Genomic DNA, 17289 nt, shown 5'->3' with positions numbered 1-17289 from the left:
GTGTTGATCGGGTGATGAGGTTTTAGTGTCAGGTAGGTGGCTCGTGTGCTTTTCGCCGTCACAATGACACGTGGAACAACAAAACTATCTTACTTCTTGTCTTTTACCTACCCACGCTCTCCCACGTTGCTGTGATGAGGCATCTCTGACTTCCCACACAAACACCCCCTGCCTTTTCGATTGTGTGCTATAGGAGAAAGGTTAAATATAATCAAAGGAAAAAAAGAAGACTAATATTTGTTAAATGATAGATATTCAATAGTACAATGACAAACCGATCCAAACATCTCTAACACATCATGACAATATGTATATAGTTATACGTATATGTTTGTGTTCCATCATATGTTATTAGAATATGAGTAAAAATAACATATGAGTAGAAAATAACATACTTTGGTTATTGAAATATCTTATCTTCTTCTTCCTCCTAAGCTCTCTTAACTTCCATGAGATTGGAGAATCTCCATTACTAAGAGTAATCTATGTTTAGCAATAATTAATGACCAGAATCCAGAGAAAAGAATATACATGTTCGTAGCTCCCACACATGCAATGTATGTGTCTCATAAAATATAATGCACTGGACACGTCTCAACATGTACATCTGTCAATCACATACACATGCCTCCTATGAAAAACTAATGGCTTTCGTGTAGTGTGTCCAACAAAGAAACAATTCGAGAGCATGTCGTCACAGGTTATACTTTTAATAATTAAACAAGGATGTGATATTAATCTGACCGGAAACGTTATACAAAAATATTCTCGTCTACCAGCACAACCAAAACATCACACGTCAGAGGATGAGAGAGACGAAATAATTCGAGGTTTGTGCATATGTATCTACGTTCGTTATTCATAAAACATAACACGTTTGAGGACGAGGAGAAAACATTTTCGAGAACTTCATAGATTATGTTCCATTGTTTCACCCATTGTCATTAAACTTAAAATGTATAAACCGAAAACGTCTAAGTTTATACGTTTTCAATCTTAATATTATTGAACTACTAACAAAATCCATCAGTTAAATCTTTAATATCATGAAGATATAGTGAAAACTACACTGTTGAATCCGCTAATAATTAACAATTTAACAAACAAGGTATACATTAGAGAAACGATATCGAATTATATAGAAATGGTGAAATATTGCACAATCCGAATCCACAAGCTAAGATATTACAAGTTCAACATATTATTTGGTAAAAATATCCCATCAGAGAGAAGAGAAAAATCTAAGAAATAAAAGACAATACACTAGACACTTCTTAATTAGCTTCCGTGGAAATTCGTAAGAAAAAAAATCTTCAAAACAAATTTGAACAAACATTAATAATTTCTCCAATTTGACTAAACCGGTACGAACCGATTATTTCCCCATCTGATCATGAACCGTACGTGATCAAAACTCTTCCACCGAAATTTACATACTCAAAGTCAGATCTCCTCTCGGCGAATCTCCACCGTCGATCAATCAAGTCAAGAGATCATTGACCCATCCTAGATCAGGGTCACCACAAGAACCATCCTCAAAACTCGTCTTTTCCCTAACCGCCGCAACCGTCGAGAAATCGTTCATCTGTCTCCGTCGAGGAGTGAAATCATCGCCGAAGAAGTTAGCACGAGGCGAGTTGGTTAGGTAACTTGGAGTGGAAGGCGAAAGAGCAAATTGCAAAGGACTACTTGGTTGTTGTTGTTGGAGATGAAGACGCTGATTGCTCAAACCGCAGGAGGAGGCAAACGCTGCAGCAGCTGCGGAAACAGGTGTTGTAACTGGCGAGGAGGAAGTAACCTGCAACGCTTCCGCTAGGCTCATCGAATCCAACGAATTCACCAGCTCGCTCAAAACGTCTTTATAGTTAACTGAGCCAGCGGCTGCAGCGGCTGAAACAGCAGAGGCGGCGCGGTTTCTCAAACGTGAAAAAGCAGCGGCTTTGTGAGCCGGAGACATAGGTGGAGACAGAGACGGAGAACGTGAGAGATGAGACAAATTACCCAAAAGAGTGCTCGTTGGAGAGCTGCTACAGAACAGGCAACACGGATTCTTAGCCGCTGGAGACGGCGAACCTGAGCCACCGGAAACGTTTTCGGGTGGAAGAACCCTAAGCTGACGTGGCGAATGAGCAAAGAAACAGACTTTTCTTTTGCAGTGTTTACCGTCTTTACAAGCTTCAGTACGGTAACGAATAGGGTGGAGCCAACACTCGAAGACACCATGAGCAAACTCACAGTCATCTCCACGGCTGCAGTCACCTCCACGGCGAAACTCAGGACACACCTCACCGGAGTATTGAAAGCGGCGAGGATCACGACGGCGGGCTTTCTCTCCAGGATGAGCAAAAGGACAGTCAGTCCAATCATGGCTTCGGCTACGAGTGCAACGTCGGATCTTGAATTCGAACATCCGGAAATGATCACTTGCGTAAGGATCATCAGAGTCGGAGTCATAACAGTACTCTTTAATCTCCTTGTTATTGTTGTCTTCGTTGTTGAAGCTGTCTTCCTCGTGTTCAGATGTGATTTTGTTGCTTTTGTTCCAGTTATGTTTACGCGGCGAACGAGGGGATGAAGAATCCGCTGCCGGAAAACTCTTGGATGATAAAAGAAGCTTCCTCGGAGGTATCTCCACCGTTGGTTTCCTCATTTGATGTTCCGTACAAACGACATCCATGGTGAGATCTGTAAGTTGTGTGTCTTATATATGTTTTGTGGTTGTTTTGGTGTTTGAGAGATGGACGGATGAGTGTAAGATGAAAGATGGGATATTGTGGTGTATATATATATATGGGACTGAATATAGATACAGACAGCGGAATAAGTTAAAACGTATATAAAAATATTGGTTTAGTTTTGGATTATTACATTAAATATGTGGTTTGATGAGATGTAAGAAGAAGACAAGAGAAGAAAAGTGGAAGGGAGTCGTGTGAGAGGGTATGGGGGAGAGGGTTCGTGGCGAGATAAGAGAAGAGTGTGAGAGAGGTTTCATGCAAAGAAGCAGGAGCTGCCTTGCTCTCCTTACTTCAGACCTAACACATGTGCCTATGTTTTCATCATCATCATCATCTCTTTCTCTCTCCCTTATCAATTATCCATAAATATAATTTTACTTTTCTTAAATTGTTTTTTTTTTTAGATAGAACTATGGAAGTATAAATTATAATTGATAGTAAGGAGAAAAAAACAACTAACTTTATTACAAATTTCTTATAAATTATGAATTTGGCTTTTAGTTTGTTTACCAAGTAATTTGTGACTTACTTCTTCTCAAAAAAAAAAATTATATCAACTGAATGAGCAAATTGTTGAAAAGTAATTAACTGGTAGAAACAATAAATTTTGTTCATCCCCTCGGAGTATAGGTTCAATCATGTTTCAAGAACATAAAAGCAACGATGTAATAGAATTTTAAGGAAATTCAAATATAGTTGTAAAGAAAAAGGAAATTCAGATACTATATTCTTAGCTTGTTTTATTTTTAGCAAAATAATTTAACAGTCTTCGAATCTTTTTATGTAGAGATAAATTTATAATTTGAGAAGAAATAATGATTTTGTAGAACATTTTTAGTATTTTCTTAATTTAAAAGAATATTCATGTTTTGAAACTGATACAAACCTAAAACTAACTAGTTAGTTTGATTTATAGAAGACCTAGCTAGTTATATGATGCAATAATACATTTGCATAATTATCTGAATAAATGTTATATAAAGCTTTTAAAGTATATCTTGCATACAACGAATCTAAGAAGACTTTACAACACAGAAAGGATATGCACGAGATTAAATACAAAAGAGATATAAGAAACTATTTTGTACGCCAATTATCAGGGGATAACAAATGATTTAATATTAACTCTTTTTATATTTTGTTTTTTCGGTTTGTATGTATCTAAAAAACTGGTGCATGTGTATGTACAAGTGTCACGTTTTCCATTGGTTGCGTGGCTCTGATGGAAGCAAAGACATTTTTGGTTTCTACCTTCACAAGACTTTTCAACTCATAAAGTAATACTTAAAAATATTATAACTTTTATGCCCCAAATTTTTAAAATAAATCAAGTCCGATTGTGTAATTTCATATGGAATTGGATGGCATCACGACAAAAACAAATATAAAATGAAAGCGGTAATTTACATTTAAAGAATAAACGACAAATTAATAACAGTACTTCGATGGCAAAAGGAACATTGTTTTCGTTATTTATAGACATTAATTTTAGGTTTTGAGTAAGTTCAATGTTTTTGGACTGGTACTTTATTCTTGGTATCTAATTTGGGGGTATCGTCTGTCCGTACGTACGTCATTGTTCCCTTTCCACATGATCCAAAAGCTTTTCAATTTGTGCTTCATGGAACGATTCGATTGTTTTGACGGCAAAAGTTTGAACTTGTGCGCCCGAGATTTCAACGTTATATACATCTCAATTCGTAAATGCTTTTGATAAAAATCTCAAAATAAACGATTAATTAAAAAATGCAAAAAAATTAACCACAAATTCATATTTAGTTTCAAAAACTTGTAAATATAATATACTCACATAATTTGTTATGTTTCTTCTCTTCAAAGTGTTTTCAGAAAAATGTATGCAATATTGGTATTTCATATATGGATATTCTCTATGGGTGGGTATTTTTGTTTTTCTTCCAGAAATCTACTCAACATCATCATACAAAACTTTTCTTGATATGATTACTCCCTTTATTTTGCTAATTTCTTTTAATAATTTTAAATATATTCATAATATTCACATAGATCTTACATCTTTGATTGATATGGAAAAAAAAATATTTTTCTGTTTAGTTTCAGTTTTGTTAGGTTTTTATATTTTATTCTTTTTTTTTTCACAAGTGTGTTAATTTTATTCATGGACAATTGACAAAGCCAATTGTATCAAGCAAAAATTTACAGACTCATTAAAGTAAACATACCCACTAAAACAGATTGAAAGCCCAAAAGCCCAAATAAGGAAACCTAATACTGAAGAAAAAGCAGTAGACAACACAGAAGACACGTGACACTAAGAGGAAACAATTGGATTACACGTGGGAAGCCGAAGAGGATGGAGACTCCGATCACCGGCCGATTGCCGGAACGCTTCAAATCCGGTCGAAGGCGCCGGAAAGCTTACTCAAATCTTATGTGAGATCTCAAGCTTCGCCAAGAAAATTAAGGGCGAAATCCCAGTTTTAGCTTTGATGAGAATATGACTCCACTTTATGCAAATCTGCAATTCCTCTTCATCTTCTTCTTCAAACAAATGCTTTTAATCTTCAAGGAAGTTCACCAAACATAGACTTGCTGTCAACAAAGTTTATTTTTGACGAAGGCTGGCAATCGATCGGACAACAAAGCCAAAGTTTACAAAGCAAAAGAAGTAAAAACACTAAGACAAGCTTTGCAAGAAATTAAGAGAGAAATTGAATCTCTCACTTAACCCCAGTCCCAGGAACTTTTATGCTTAACGCGCGACCCGGCCGAGCTATAAGTGCAATCCAATTAACCCGTAACTTCTGGTCGGTTAACCATTAGAGATTAACTAAAAAACAAGCTTTATTAAGCAAACATAAAACCTTAAAAACAGAGTGCTACCAGATCCAACTCAACCTAAACATAAGTAAAACCATATAGAGACCCAACCGATTTCGCTGTGGAAACAGATATCATTGGAGCCAAAGCCAGCCACAGATGTCATGGAGACCACCTATGCCGGAGACAAAGCCGACCACATGTGACATGGAAGCCACATATGCCGGAAGCAAAGCTAGCCGATGTTGGTAAAGAACCGAACCTCGCTAGACGCAGACCGACCAACCATCCCTATGTAAGCCGGAGGATGTCGGACGGGAACCTGATTGACACCAATCGGACGGCGGAGCAAAAAGACTTCTCTCTCTCTAAAAGATTTTTGGAGAGAAAAGAGAGATATTTCCTTTACCTTCTCCGTTCGCCGACCATAACGTTGCCGAAGAGACCAACGCATGCCGGAAGCAGAGCCGGACATGACATCGCCGAGGGGGCCAACGCATGCCGGAATCAAAGCCGGACATGAAATCACCGAGGGGGCCAACTCATGCCGGAAGCAGAGCCGTCCATCACCGTTAAAGAAAACGGTCGATGACGGAAACAAAATCCGACCCAATCACACACATAAGAAGCCGGTGTTGGTCAGATTGAAGCCGGTTACCTTGCCGGAGCGAACAAGACATCGGCAAAGAGAACCCGATGGAAGTTTCTCTCTCTGAAAAATTAAGAGAGAGAAGAGAGAAAAACCTCCTTTTTTATATTTTATTCTAAATGATAAAATTACTTAACCAATGATTAAATCATAGTATATAGTATCTTATATTAAATTATAGTATATTGTTAAATATCAATCTTCTGACTTTTGAATTAGACATATACAATAGATGCATATGTAAATATATCTAGCTTTTGTTTTTCTTTTTCTTTTGGGCAAAATATCTAGCTAATATATACAATATCTATTTTTATTGAATTTAAGTGCATATTTGGATGAATTACTTGCATTGATATAATGATTACGACACGGATTTCGTCTCTAGTTTTTTTTTCTTCAACTGTTTTTTTTGTTTTGCCTTTGCATTTGTAGTGAAAGGGATTTTTCAACAAGTATTTTACATATATAATAAGTATACACCATCATCAGTTAACATAAATATATAATAAAGTGATCTTTAACTATCTCATCTAATATATTTTACTTCTGTTTTGTTTATATATGACAATAAATTAGTTATTTTTTTGTTCTTTGAAATATTAAATATATATTAACAAAAAAATAAGCAAATTATATATAAAATATAAACAAAACATAAGTAAATAATGAACAAAACATAAGTAAAACATTTTGACTTATGTGTTTTTATAACACATAAAATAGATTTTCAAATATCATACCATCTATTTTTATTGTCACATTATCATGTTGTTAGTTTATTAAAAATATACTTTTATATAAAATTTTAATACAAATTCTCAATTTTTATATAGTTTTTCATTTTACTTTCAAATATTTAATACATTATATAATATGTTTTAAATATAAATCTAAAATTAAAAAATATGAAATAAGAAGAGTTTTATAACAAAAAAATATCATAAATTTTTATAATTAAAAGCGTAAAAACATTTTCAAACTAAATACATAATCTAACTAAAAAAAATATAGCGTTATAATTTTTTACTATTTTGTGGCCTTAGGCAAATGCCATTTTCAATACACTGGCGCCACTGATAGCCTAGCGGAGAAACTCATCATGAGCTCGAGCTACGAAGTTCAAAGCCCTCTCAGTTGGGTCATTGGGTGACTGTTCAGCATCATGGATATAGTTGGGACCCATGGGTTTGGAATTTTCTTCACGACTTGCTTTTTCCGGAACCTTGGAAAAGTGGAGATCGGAAGTGGAGTGCTAGATCCCTGCGAGTCTGTATCAGTCTTCTCTATTATACCCCACGAGTTCACAGACTTGTGAGTCGCGTTGTCTTCAGTTTTTGGTGGATAAAGGTTGGAAGATCTTTAGGCGCCTCCATCTTCTTTAAGGATTCTTTAATTGAGAGAAAGAGAGTTGAATTAGGTGTGTGATTATATTTTGGAATATATAGCAAAAAGGAAGAAGAGAACTATTAAACGTCAGTTCCGATATCTAAATGAAGAATGTTGAATTGTGGATGAAAATTCCTTTGGACCATTTTGTCATTTGAACTTGTTTCCTGTAAATAAATATAATTTTTTTTTTGTCCTTGATAAATTAAAGATATAAATAAATAAAAATAATATAGTACAGTTTCCTCTCCATTTTTTTTTTTGGGGTCAAACTACAGTTTCCTCTCCATAAAATACTAATTATCGGATTTCATATTATTCACGTTGCCTAAACGAATCAAAATCAGGTGTCGAATATGTGTGGATGACTGGAATCTCTTTCGAGGGTTTATAATAATGCTGATGGATGGTTATATTGTTACCTATATGATGGTGGACCGGTTATGGTAGGTTTAGTGGTGGTATGATGATGAGTGTATGACAATGATAACGATGGTCTGATAATGTTAAAACTGTTAAATTAAAACTAAAAATTAGGTGGATTGATCCACATTCATTTCGTCCATCAAATTTAATTGAATACTATAGTATTTGATTTAGCCCATTTAGCTCTAATGGATCGGATCACCATTTAAAGTATATGGAACACGTTAATGGGTTTTGTATTTTTTTGTTGACACATAAAGGAAAAAACTACGAAACGACACAGTTTCAAGGGTGGGAATAAAAAAAAAGAGACATGAGCGAGAGAGCGTGGTAGAAATATAGCCGTTAGAGACAACAAGAGACGGATACAGAGAACAAAGAAGAAAAAAAGGAAAAAAATAAGGGACGTTATAAGAGAGAAAGCCCATTATTCAAAAAATTTATATGACCGTTAGTGATCTCCATATTCCTTTTTAGTTCTGATTACAACATTCCCCTCTCTGTAAAAGAAGGACCCAGGAAACCCAAAAACAAAACGCTCCTCTCTCTCTCTCTCTCACGCTCTCTCCTAGTTCTGTGGTTTTAGTATGGACGCGGCGGCGGAGGAATCAATTGGTAGTGTTGTGACGACGATGGTTGATGAGACGTATGAGTTCTTAGCGCCGCGGTGGTTTGATTTCATTAACGGAGAGACGGAAGATGAGTCTCGCCGAGCAGAGCTTTGGTTTCAATCCGCGTTAAGCTGCGCTCCTTCTCGTTAGTTTTCTTTTCCTTCTCTTCTCCTTAATTTGATTTCAATTTCGTTTTTTTTTAGGGTTTATTGATTCGGAATCTGAGAATTGCGTTAATTAGGGTTAAATTTGGTTTCGGAATTAATTGGGTGGATACTATCGGTTTTCTCAGATCTCTGATTTTGGTTTTCTGATTCGATCTCAGTTTTGTGGACATATCATAGTGAAATAAATTTAGGGTTAACTGATTTGTGTTCTGATAAGCGAAGTTAGGATTTCTGTTGACTGTATGTGTGATCGATCTCTCTCAATTCAAAAGGTTTCGTCTTTTCTAATGTGTGCAGCTTCGGTTCCTAAAATCAAAGCAAGGAGATCATTCAAGGTAGAGACTATGTGCAACTTCAATGAAGAAGATGAAGAGATCAAGGTTTTCTTTTCAATCATCATCACTGATTTATTTACTATCTATCCCATTCATTACAAGCAGGAGAAAGATTCAGCTTTTACTAATAATCATTCTGATTCTGATTGTTTGCAGAATAAAGATCCAGTTGCTGCTACTATCTCCTCACAATCACAGCCTTCTGAGTCCAAGAAAGAACTAGTTACTCCTACTACTGAAGCAAGCACAGTTAAGCCGTCTCATGACACTTCCAAGGATGAAGAGATCGACAACAAGACGACCACAGATTCCAGGTTCGTTATCGTCCTTCTTTTCGATCACTGTTAAGTGAGCCGAGAGGCAATTCTAATTGCTCTCTCTTCTTGTTCATTCAACAGTAATGCGACGACTGAGCAGACTCAAGACAAGGAGAACATTCCTCCTGCTTCCACACCCAAACCACCAATGCATTTCTCTCAAGGAGGAAAGTCGATGGACCTTAAGAAGCAGCAAACTGCTAGAAAGATTGCTAGTCTCCTCAAGAATCCATCTGCTCTTAGGCCCAAAAACCAGTCACAATTGTCTCAAGCCAAAGGCAGTCATCAGAAAAGTGTCAAAAGGTAGCTAACATTCTTAATGACCATTCTTATACCCAATTCTGGTTTCACGTTCCTATTGTAACAGTTTTTCTTAATTGTGTGTTTTGATTGCTTCATTGCAGGGAAACGAGTGTTAGAAACATAGTTAGCACTACCAATCTGATTCAGGAAAACCAAGCCATCAAAAGGCAAAAGCTTGATGATGGTAAATCAAGACAGGTGAGCCAAATTGTTCAGAATCAGTAACCTTCCATTCCATATCTTACTTGCGTGACTGAAACTTTTTCTTCATTGATTTATCTAGATTCTCAATCCAAAGCCAACAACTCTGCTCCACAAGACAAGAGAAGGTCTTGTAAACACCGGTTTCAACGCATGCCCTTCAGTCACTAAGCATACTCCAAAGGAGAATAGAAAGGTACGTTTTGCATCAGGGTTGCTTCAATAAATTTTATTGTCAGACAGACCTCTCAACTCTTGTTTTCATTTCTTAAGGTTTATGTCCGTGAGCAAATAGCACCTTTTGTTTCAACTGCTGAACTGATGAAGAAGTTCCAAACAAGCACCCGAGGCTTGTCATTGCCTCACGCCAACAATTCTGTTCCACAGGTAATAAACAATCGAAACTCTCTGATTCCTTTTACTTGTCTCGTGTCTTTTTATATCTTTGACTAAATTTCAGGATGGTACTGTTTTCCTTGTCCAGAATCGACCTAAGCTGACACTGACAAGACCGAAGGAACCAGAATTTGTGACATCCCAACGAGCTCGTCCTTTGAGAGTTAAGAGCAGTGCAGAACTTGAGGAAGAGATGTTGGCAAAGATTCCCAAGTTTAAAGCTCGACCTGTGAACAAGAAGGTAATTAGCATCTAATTCCACCGAGGTATATTTGTATTGAAGAAATAGAAAACTAAACAAAACCAATGCGTTCTGTGATTTGATGCAGATTTTGGCAGCTCCAGCTTTGCCTGCGCCACAAAGAAGTACACCACATCTGCCAGAATTTCAGGTAGATACCCCACCCATCAAAGAGTATCATCAGTTTAGAAGAGACTCATAGCTTAATGAATCTGTTTTTATCAATCTATAAACGATCTCATTTTCTTACTGTTGCAGGAATTTCATCTTCAAACAATGGCAAGGGCTAACCATCATGCAGAGTCCTCTTCAGTAGCTTCAACGGAAGTGTCTAAGCAGGTATAGAGTTTCTTCTCACCCCTCAGAAAAGTTGTATGTATGCATAAAACACACTTTGTTAGTTGTTTCCATGCCATCTGATATGCCTCTGTTTTCCTCAGACTCAGCATAATGATTGGAGGCCTCACCTTACTGAACCAAAGTGCCCTGTGCTCCAAACAATGCTAAGAGCTCGTCCTACTAAAGCAAAAACTACTGCGGAACTTGAGCAGGAGGAACTAGAGAAGGCACCAAAATTTAAAGCAAAACCTTTGAACAAAAAGGTACTACTGAAGGTGTAGTTTAAATACTGTTTATTTCATTTTCTCTATCTTAATCTAACTTGGATTTACATCAAATCACCCAGATATTTGAAAGTAAAGGAGAGATGGGCATCTTTTGTAACACCAAGAAACACATAACGATACCTCAAGAGTTTCACTTTGCGACAGATGAGAGGATATCACGACCAGATTCTGTCTTGGATATATTCGACAAGGTATATATCAACTAACGTACATAACCCGCTCTATGCAAGTCTTCTTTAGCTATTTAGGTGTTTGACACGACTTTTTCTTGGCAGCTCTCATTGAACTCCGAATCTTTCCATGAAAAGCCTCTACCAAGGAACACTGCTCCAAACCCCTTCAATCTTAGGACAGAGGTATGTGAGCAGTGAACAACCTCTTCTTTAAGGTCAAAGTGACTTGCTACCAATCTTTACTGACCGTTCTTTTAAAACTACTTTGTGGAATCCAGGAACGAGGGGCTGAGAAAGAGAAGAAATTTTTTATGGAGCTCGTGCATAAAAAAATAGGAGATGAAAAGGCAAGGGTTCCAAAGGCAAACCCATATCCTTACACGACGGATTATCCAGTGGTATGCAATCCTAAACTTCTTATTCTCCTTCCTTACTTTTGTTTATAGTATTGCGAAAGAGATGTATGGTGTTGACATTATTATCTTTACGTTTTCCAACTCCCAGGTACCACCAAAACCAGAACCTAAGCAATGCACACAACCAGAACCGTTCCAGTTAGAGAGTTTAGTAAGGCACGAAGAGGAACTACGAAGAGAAATGGAAGAAAGGAAGAGAATGGAGAGAGAAGAGGCCCAGAAGAGGCTCTTTAAAGCACAACCAGTTATAAAAGAGTAAGACCTGCCCCTCTTTTACTATTTGTTTATCTCCCAAAAACTTACTTTATCAACGTTTTCAAAATGCTCACAATTTGCTTTGATCACTCAGGGACCCAATCCCTGTTCCAGGGAAAGTACGAATGCCCCTCACAGAAATTCAGGAGTTCAATCTTCATGTAGAGCATCGAGCTGTTGAGCGAGCAGACTTTGATCATAAGGTAAGATTTTGCAGTCATTTTAGCAGACAAAAGAATGCTTTTCAATATAACCTCTGAAATTGATGAATATGTCCATTCTATTTGGAACCAGATCAAAGAGAAGGAGAATCAGTACAAGAGATACCGTGAAGAGAGTGAAGCTGCAAAGATGGTATGCATTATAAATACACCCGCTTAACTTGCTAAATACCCCTCATAAACCTTGGTAAAAGATATACCTGCATCGAGCATGGACATATTCATCAATTTCTGCTAATTTTGTGTCAGGTGGAGGAAGAGAGAGCTCTGAAGCAAATGAGAAAGACAATGGTTCCTCATGCTAGACCTGTGCCTAACTTCAACAAACCCTTCTTACCTCAGAAGTAAGTTCCAACTCAAAAACAGATTTCATAGAACCAATCTTCTCTTTGCTTTTTAGTAATCCTCACACTGATGAAAAAAAAACTTCATGTAACAGGTCCAACAAGGGGACCACAAAACCAAAATCACCCAATCTTAGAGTCATTAAGAGAACCGAAAGAAGAACCATGATGGCTCGACCAACTGTGTCTGCAGCTACCAGCGCCTCTGCTGGTCAGATGAGGTAGTTGTTTGCAGTAAAAAAAAAAAATCTGAAGCAGAAGCAGCCTGAATTGTTCATGAATGCTTGAACCACCTACATTCCCTTTGTAAATTGATTCGGTACTAATTATTCCTGTGTCCTTAGTACTTACTGATAGTACATTGTCTTGTGTATCCATCCTCTTGATTCTCAAGTTTATTAAAATGGAAAAGAAGTTTAATTATTATATAAAAATTGGTCCATGACGACTGAGAACAAGCTAGAGTATAAAACAGCCAAATATATATTATGTACTTCTAGTATAGTAGCAGACTAGCACAGTACATATCATTGTCTTATTTTATTTTTTTTGCTTTAACATATCATTGTCTTATATATCCTCCTGATTCTCAAGTTTATTTAAACTGAGGGAAAATATATGAAACAATGGCTAAAAAGGAAACTGAGAAAACAAGCAAGAGCATACAGTCTAATTCATTCATATACACTTGCTCCATCCAACCTCTTCTATCCGATTTTCTTTTGGCGGTACACTACAATCTGAAGAAGAAAAAAAAAACAAACAAAGGAAAGTTTCAGAAGGTATCACAGCGAGATGATTTCTAAATTTGGGTTAGATAACAGTACCGTATCTCCATGGTTCGAAATGCAATCAACTTTTAGCATTGCCAGGGTTTCATCATCTTTAAGACTTTGCATCTTCTCTGTTGAGGTCTGATTCCCGATTGCCTTATCTCCTTCCTTAGACACCAACAATTCAACCTCTTCAGCCTTCAATTGCATCTGGCGAGCTACATACTGTTCAACATTCAGATAAATACAAGTATCAAGATCCATGTCATTGCAACAGATTTGGTTTCTCCTCTCATCCCCACAAGTGGAGAATCCAAGATTATAATAGCAGAGGGAGAGAACTCACTTCGCAGAGTTGTTTTACTAGCAAAGTAGGTCGGCAACGAAGATATGGATGAACTAAGTCTGGTAAACATGTTGCATCCAGCGAGATAAGCTTAAGAGGTATATCCAACTGCAGAACAATTTTATGTTTTTCAAAAACCAAAGTTTGTCGTTAGTTATTAACTGTAAAATCATAACACTAGTCAACAATGAGCATAATCTTTTGTTACCTCGACACTGTTACCCTCTAAGTTCCCGAGATATTCGACAAGTCTATTCAAGCGAGCATTCCTCTTACTACTAGCTCCCTGGTTATTATGTCCTTGTCTTGTGTTACTCCGTGTACCGCCTCTTCCCCATGCAAGCATTTCCGCATTCCACACAAGCCCAGGTGATATTCCTCTGCTGTCCCTATGATGCGCCCGCTCTGTGCCATTACCTGCGCAGTTATCGTTGTTGTTTGCAGCTGAAGAAGAAGGCTGAGTTTTTGAGCGCTTTTTCCGTTTTCTCTGCGGGGCACAAGGCTCATCTGAAGAAGAATCTTTGCCTCCGTTGTTTTGATCATCATCATCATCATGGGCTTCTGATGTATCCTGTTCCATGCTTCTGCAGTTCCTTCTTCTTCTGGAGCCACTAGCACTACGTCGGGGTCTCGATAAGACTGCTGCGTCTTTACCAGAAGACTTTTTTTTTGCAAGGGCTGAAGACTGTCGTTGTGATACCCGAGCTATAGATGCTTGAATCTAGAAAAGAAGAACAATGATGCACAGATCACTTAGTCACCATAGAACCATTTGATATACTTAAGTGAGTTAGTCGTATGAGGCCATGCCTCGGGTTCCTGACCTGCTTATTACGAGTCTCGTCATCTTGACTAAAAGCCAATTCCTGAACGAAAATGAAAGGCATAACACATCAGTAATCTCTCATAAAGTAACCTTGTCTAAAACTGTTGAAGAGGAAACAATGTTAATGCTTCACCTCCTCCTCATATTTATCAATATCTTTGAACAAAGTTGCTATAAAAGCATCAAAGTTTGGGTCGTCTCTTAAAGAACGTCGGCTTGCACAATGTTTCCTGCAAGTAGGACACTCATTGTTCCTGAAAATGTATTTGCCAGTTAGTATAACCGAGAATAGGCTCGCTATATATAATGATGAACATGCAAATGGAAAGCATACCCCAATCTCATTGACTTATCAATGCACTCTTGGCAAAACCGGTGGAGACATTCCATCACAGTCCTTGTTTTCCTTATAATTCCTAGAAAATGAAAACCAATACTTGCATCAGTCAAATTTAGTAAACTGCAGTAACAGAGTTGATCCAATATAAAATGAATGATAATGTAAAAACACGACTCTGCATGAGAAAACTTGACAATCCAAGAACAATCTAAACAACAAACTTGTGCAACACTAGATTCTTTTATAATGACTGTATTTATGTCAGTTGATGAAAGTAGCTGAAGCCTTATTTTCCTAGTTGGTAGTCAACATTCACAATAATGGTCCCGGAAGAAGAAGAGCAGGCACCTAAACATATGGAGCATTGCACGTCCCTACGGATATCCGCTAGATCAATATCTACATATCTGCAAGAGAAAAGAGTTGATCAACACATAAAGAAAGCATAAGTCAATTGGAAAATCGTCTCAAGATCAACCTTGTACAATGTCATATTCACCGTTACTAAATAATTTGTGATTTCGGGAAGAAACACAACAGTGACTATAACATGCAAGCAAGAACCAAACAAACAATGCATAATCGGATCAAAGAAACAAAACACAAAATTTTAAAGAATATAAACAAAAGAGAGCCACTAGTTCCGCTTAAAACCCATCAGATACAATACAACAGTGAAACCAATCATCAGAAAATCTCAAGAGGGAAAAGAATTGTTACTCTGAATCTGATTCTGATTGCTCTCCTCCTGAAGAAGACTTACTTCTTTCCTTAGAATCTGAAATTTTTTCAAACAAGTACCAATTAAAGAAATCGATCACTTCCATGTTACAACACACACACATACTCACATACGCATCGATTTGATTTCATATACCTCACATACGTATCCTTCCACGACAAACAAAACAACAGCAAAAAAAAAAAAAAAAAAAAAACGAAACTTTTTTTACCTTCTTCTAACGCTTCTTCATCCTCTGCTTCAACTTGGTCACGTTTCACGTCGTCTTCCTCATCTCCACTTCCGTCCTTGTCATCCATTTTCTCCGGATCTCCTCCTGTCTCGTTAGCTTCGGGATTGAATCTGTCAGCTTCTGAGTTCCGACCCAGTTGGTCGTACTCTTCATCGGCGGCGGACAAGTTCTTCAAAGCAGGCATTGGTTGTTGTTGATACAGTGATCTTGATAACAATAAATAAAGCTTTCACCTTTCTCTCTCTCCCTCTACGTCTCTCTCTCTTGAGGGGGTTTCTTATATAGTTTCTCTTCGTCCTTGGTTGCTTTGGTTCGGTGCCTATCAGTGGGAAGAGAGAAGGAGAAGAAGAAAGGGAGGACGAAGAAGAAGAAATAGAGAAACTTCTTTACCTTTTGGCAAACACACAACTTTGTATTATTTTTATAATATTTTTTTTATGTTCTTACTAATTTATATTTAGATCCTTTGGCAATAAAAATGGAAAAATTACAGTTAGATCCCTTCTATTAAATTCTTCACTCAAACCTCTTATTTTTCTTTCTAAAATCCTCCTAATTACATATCTATTTTTGGATAAGATAAACGCATCTAAAAAATTCAGATGTTTATCCTAATTTCTCCATATTTTTGGATTTAAAAGTAAAATATGTATTTATAAAACACGCATATCATCTAATTATTAAAAGTAATCAAAATTAAAGGATGTGATTCACTTACGAAAGTGGATCACGTTTACCATTGGTCAATCCCGAATCAGATATCACATACTTATTTTAGATTTTTTTTTGTAAAAAATAAATATTAAAAATTATTTAAAATGATTTGACCTTAAAAAATTTCATAAGTATTTCTAAGCTAATATATATTGTTTTCTATTGTTACTTCATTTTTTTTTTCTTTCTTATTTGTAAGTTACTTAATAAAAACATTGAAACTTAGTGCTTGATTTCTTGTTTTCTTTTTAAAATTCAAAGAAAATCTTAGTGCTACTTGCGGTAACACTTATGATAGATCTTAGTTCAATAGAATTTTGTTTTTGTTTTGTTTTGAGTAGTACGTAAATGATGGGTTATCGCTAAATATACCTTGGATCATAGACATAATTTATCATTTAATTGTATATTGTCAGTAGCTAGTTCAAAACTACGAAACATCGGAACTGAATTCAAATTACAATATAATAGATTGAAGTAGCATAACCATGTCGGCCTTCTTCTCGTGTGTAAGCTTACTTGCCAACCCATTTGCATTATCTCCACACTTGCATTACATGTGAGACTCATGTGTGGGTTAATAATATATCACGCACATCATAATTCTCTAAAATAATCAATGATTACTATAAAACTATAAATGGAATTATACTAAAAAGGCTAACAATGGAATTTTACAATTTACAATTTACAATTTACAAACGTTAAT

At 36.5% G+C, this 17289-nt stretch overlaps 3 protein-coding genes across 3 annotated transcripts; 1 reads left to right on the top strand and 2 right to left on the bottom strand.

Moving 5' to 3' along the window:
• Nucleotides 1-1115: 1115 nt before the first annotated feature.
• Nucleotides 1116-3021, bottom strand: LOC104738880 (zinc finger CCCH domain-containing protein 2). The gene has a single exon (XM_010459093.3). The coding sequence runs from the start codon at nucleotides 2675-2677 to the stop codon at nucleotides 1481-1483; it is 1197 nt and encodes a 398-aa protein (XP_010457395.1). The 5' UTR covers nucleotides 2678-3021; the 3' UTR covers nucleotides 1116-1480.
• A 5307-nt stretch (nucleotides 3022-8328) lies between these two features.
• LOC104738878 (protein TPX2-like) lies at nucleotides 8329-13041 on the top strand. The gene is made up of 19 exons (XM_010459091.3): nucleotides 8329-8757; nucleotides 9077-9159; nucleotides 9271-9428; nucleotides 9513-9734; nucleotides 9836-9932; nucleotides 10018-10131; nucleotides 10209-10322; nucleotides 10420-10572; nucleotides 10661-10723; nucleotides 10831-10911; nucleotides 11013-11174; nucleotides 11258-11389; nucleotides 11474-11554; nucleotides 11650-11769; nucleotides 11876-12042; nucleotides 12137-12245; nucleotides 12337-12396; nucleotides 12513-12607; nucleotides 12703-13041. Exons 1-19 carry the CDS (start codon nucleotides 8589-8591, stop codon nucleotides 12830-12832), a joined length of 2310 nt encoding a protein of 769 aa, XP_010457393.1. The 5' UTR covers nucleotides 8329-8588; the 3' UTR covers nucleotides 12833-13041.
• A 28-nt stretch (nucleotides 13042-13069) lies between these two features.
• On the bottom strand, nucleotides 13070-16340 carry LOC104738877 (putative E3 ubiquitin-protein ligase RING1b). Its single transcript, XM_019236417.2, has 10 exons — nucleotides 15846-16340; nucleotides 15613-15670; nucleotides 15241-15299; nucleotides 14887-14968; nucleotides 14686-14806; nucleotides 14551-14592; nucleotides 13935-14447; nucleotides 13727-13834; nucleotides 13435-13605; nucleotides 13070-13347 (listed from the first exon to the last, which is right to left on the bottom strand). The coding sequence occupies exons 1-10, from the start codon at nucleotides 16048-16050 to the stop codon at nucleotides 13315-13317; spliced, it is 1392 nt and encodes a 463-aa protein (XP_019091962.2). The 5' UTR covers nucleotides 16051-16340; the 3' UTR covers nucleotides 13070-13314.
• Nucleotides 16341-17289: the final 949 nt, after the last annotated feature.

This window comes from Camelina sativa, chromosome 14, assembly GCF_030686135.1.
Source record: "Camelina sativa cultivar CO46 ecotype springtype chromosome 14, ASM3068613v1".
NCBI lineage: Eukaryota > Viridiplantae > Streptophyta > Magnoliopsida > Brassicales > Brassicaceae > Camelina > Camelina sativa.
This window is presented reverse-complemented; position numbering and strand designations above follow the sequence as displayed.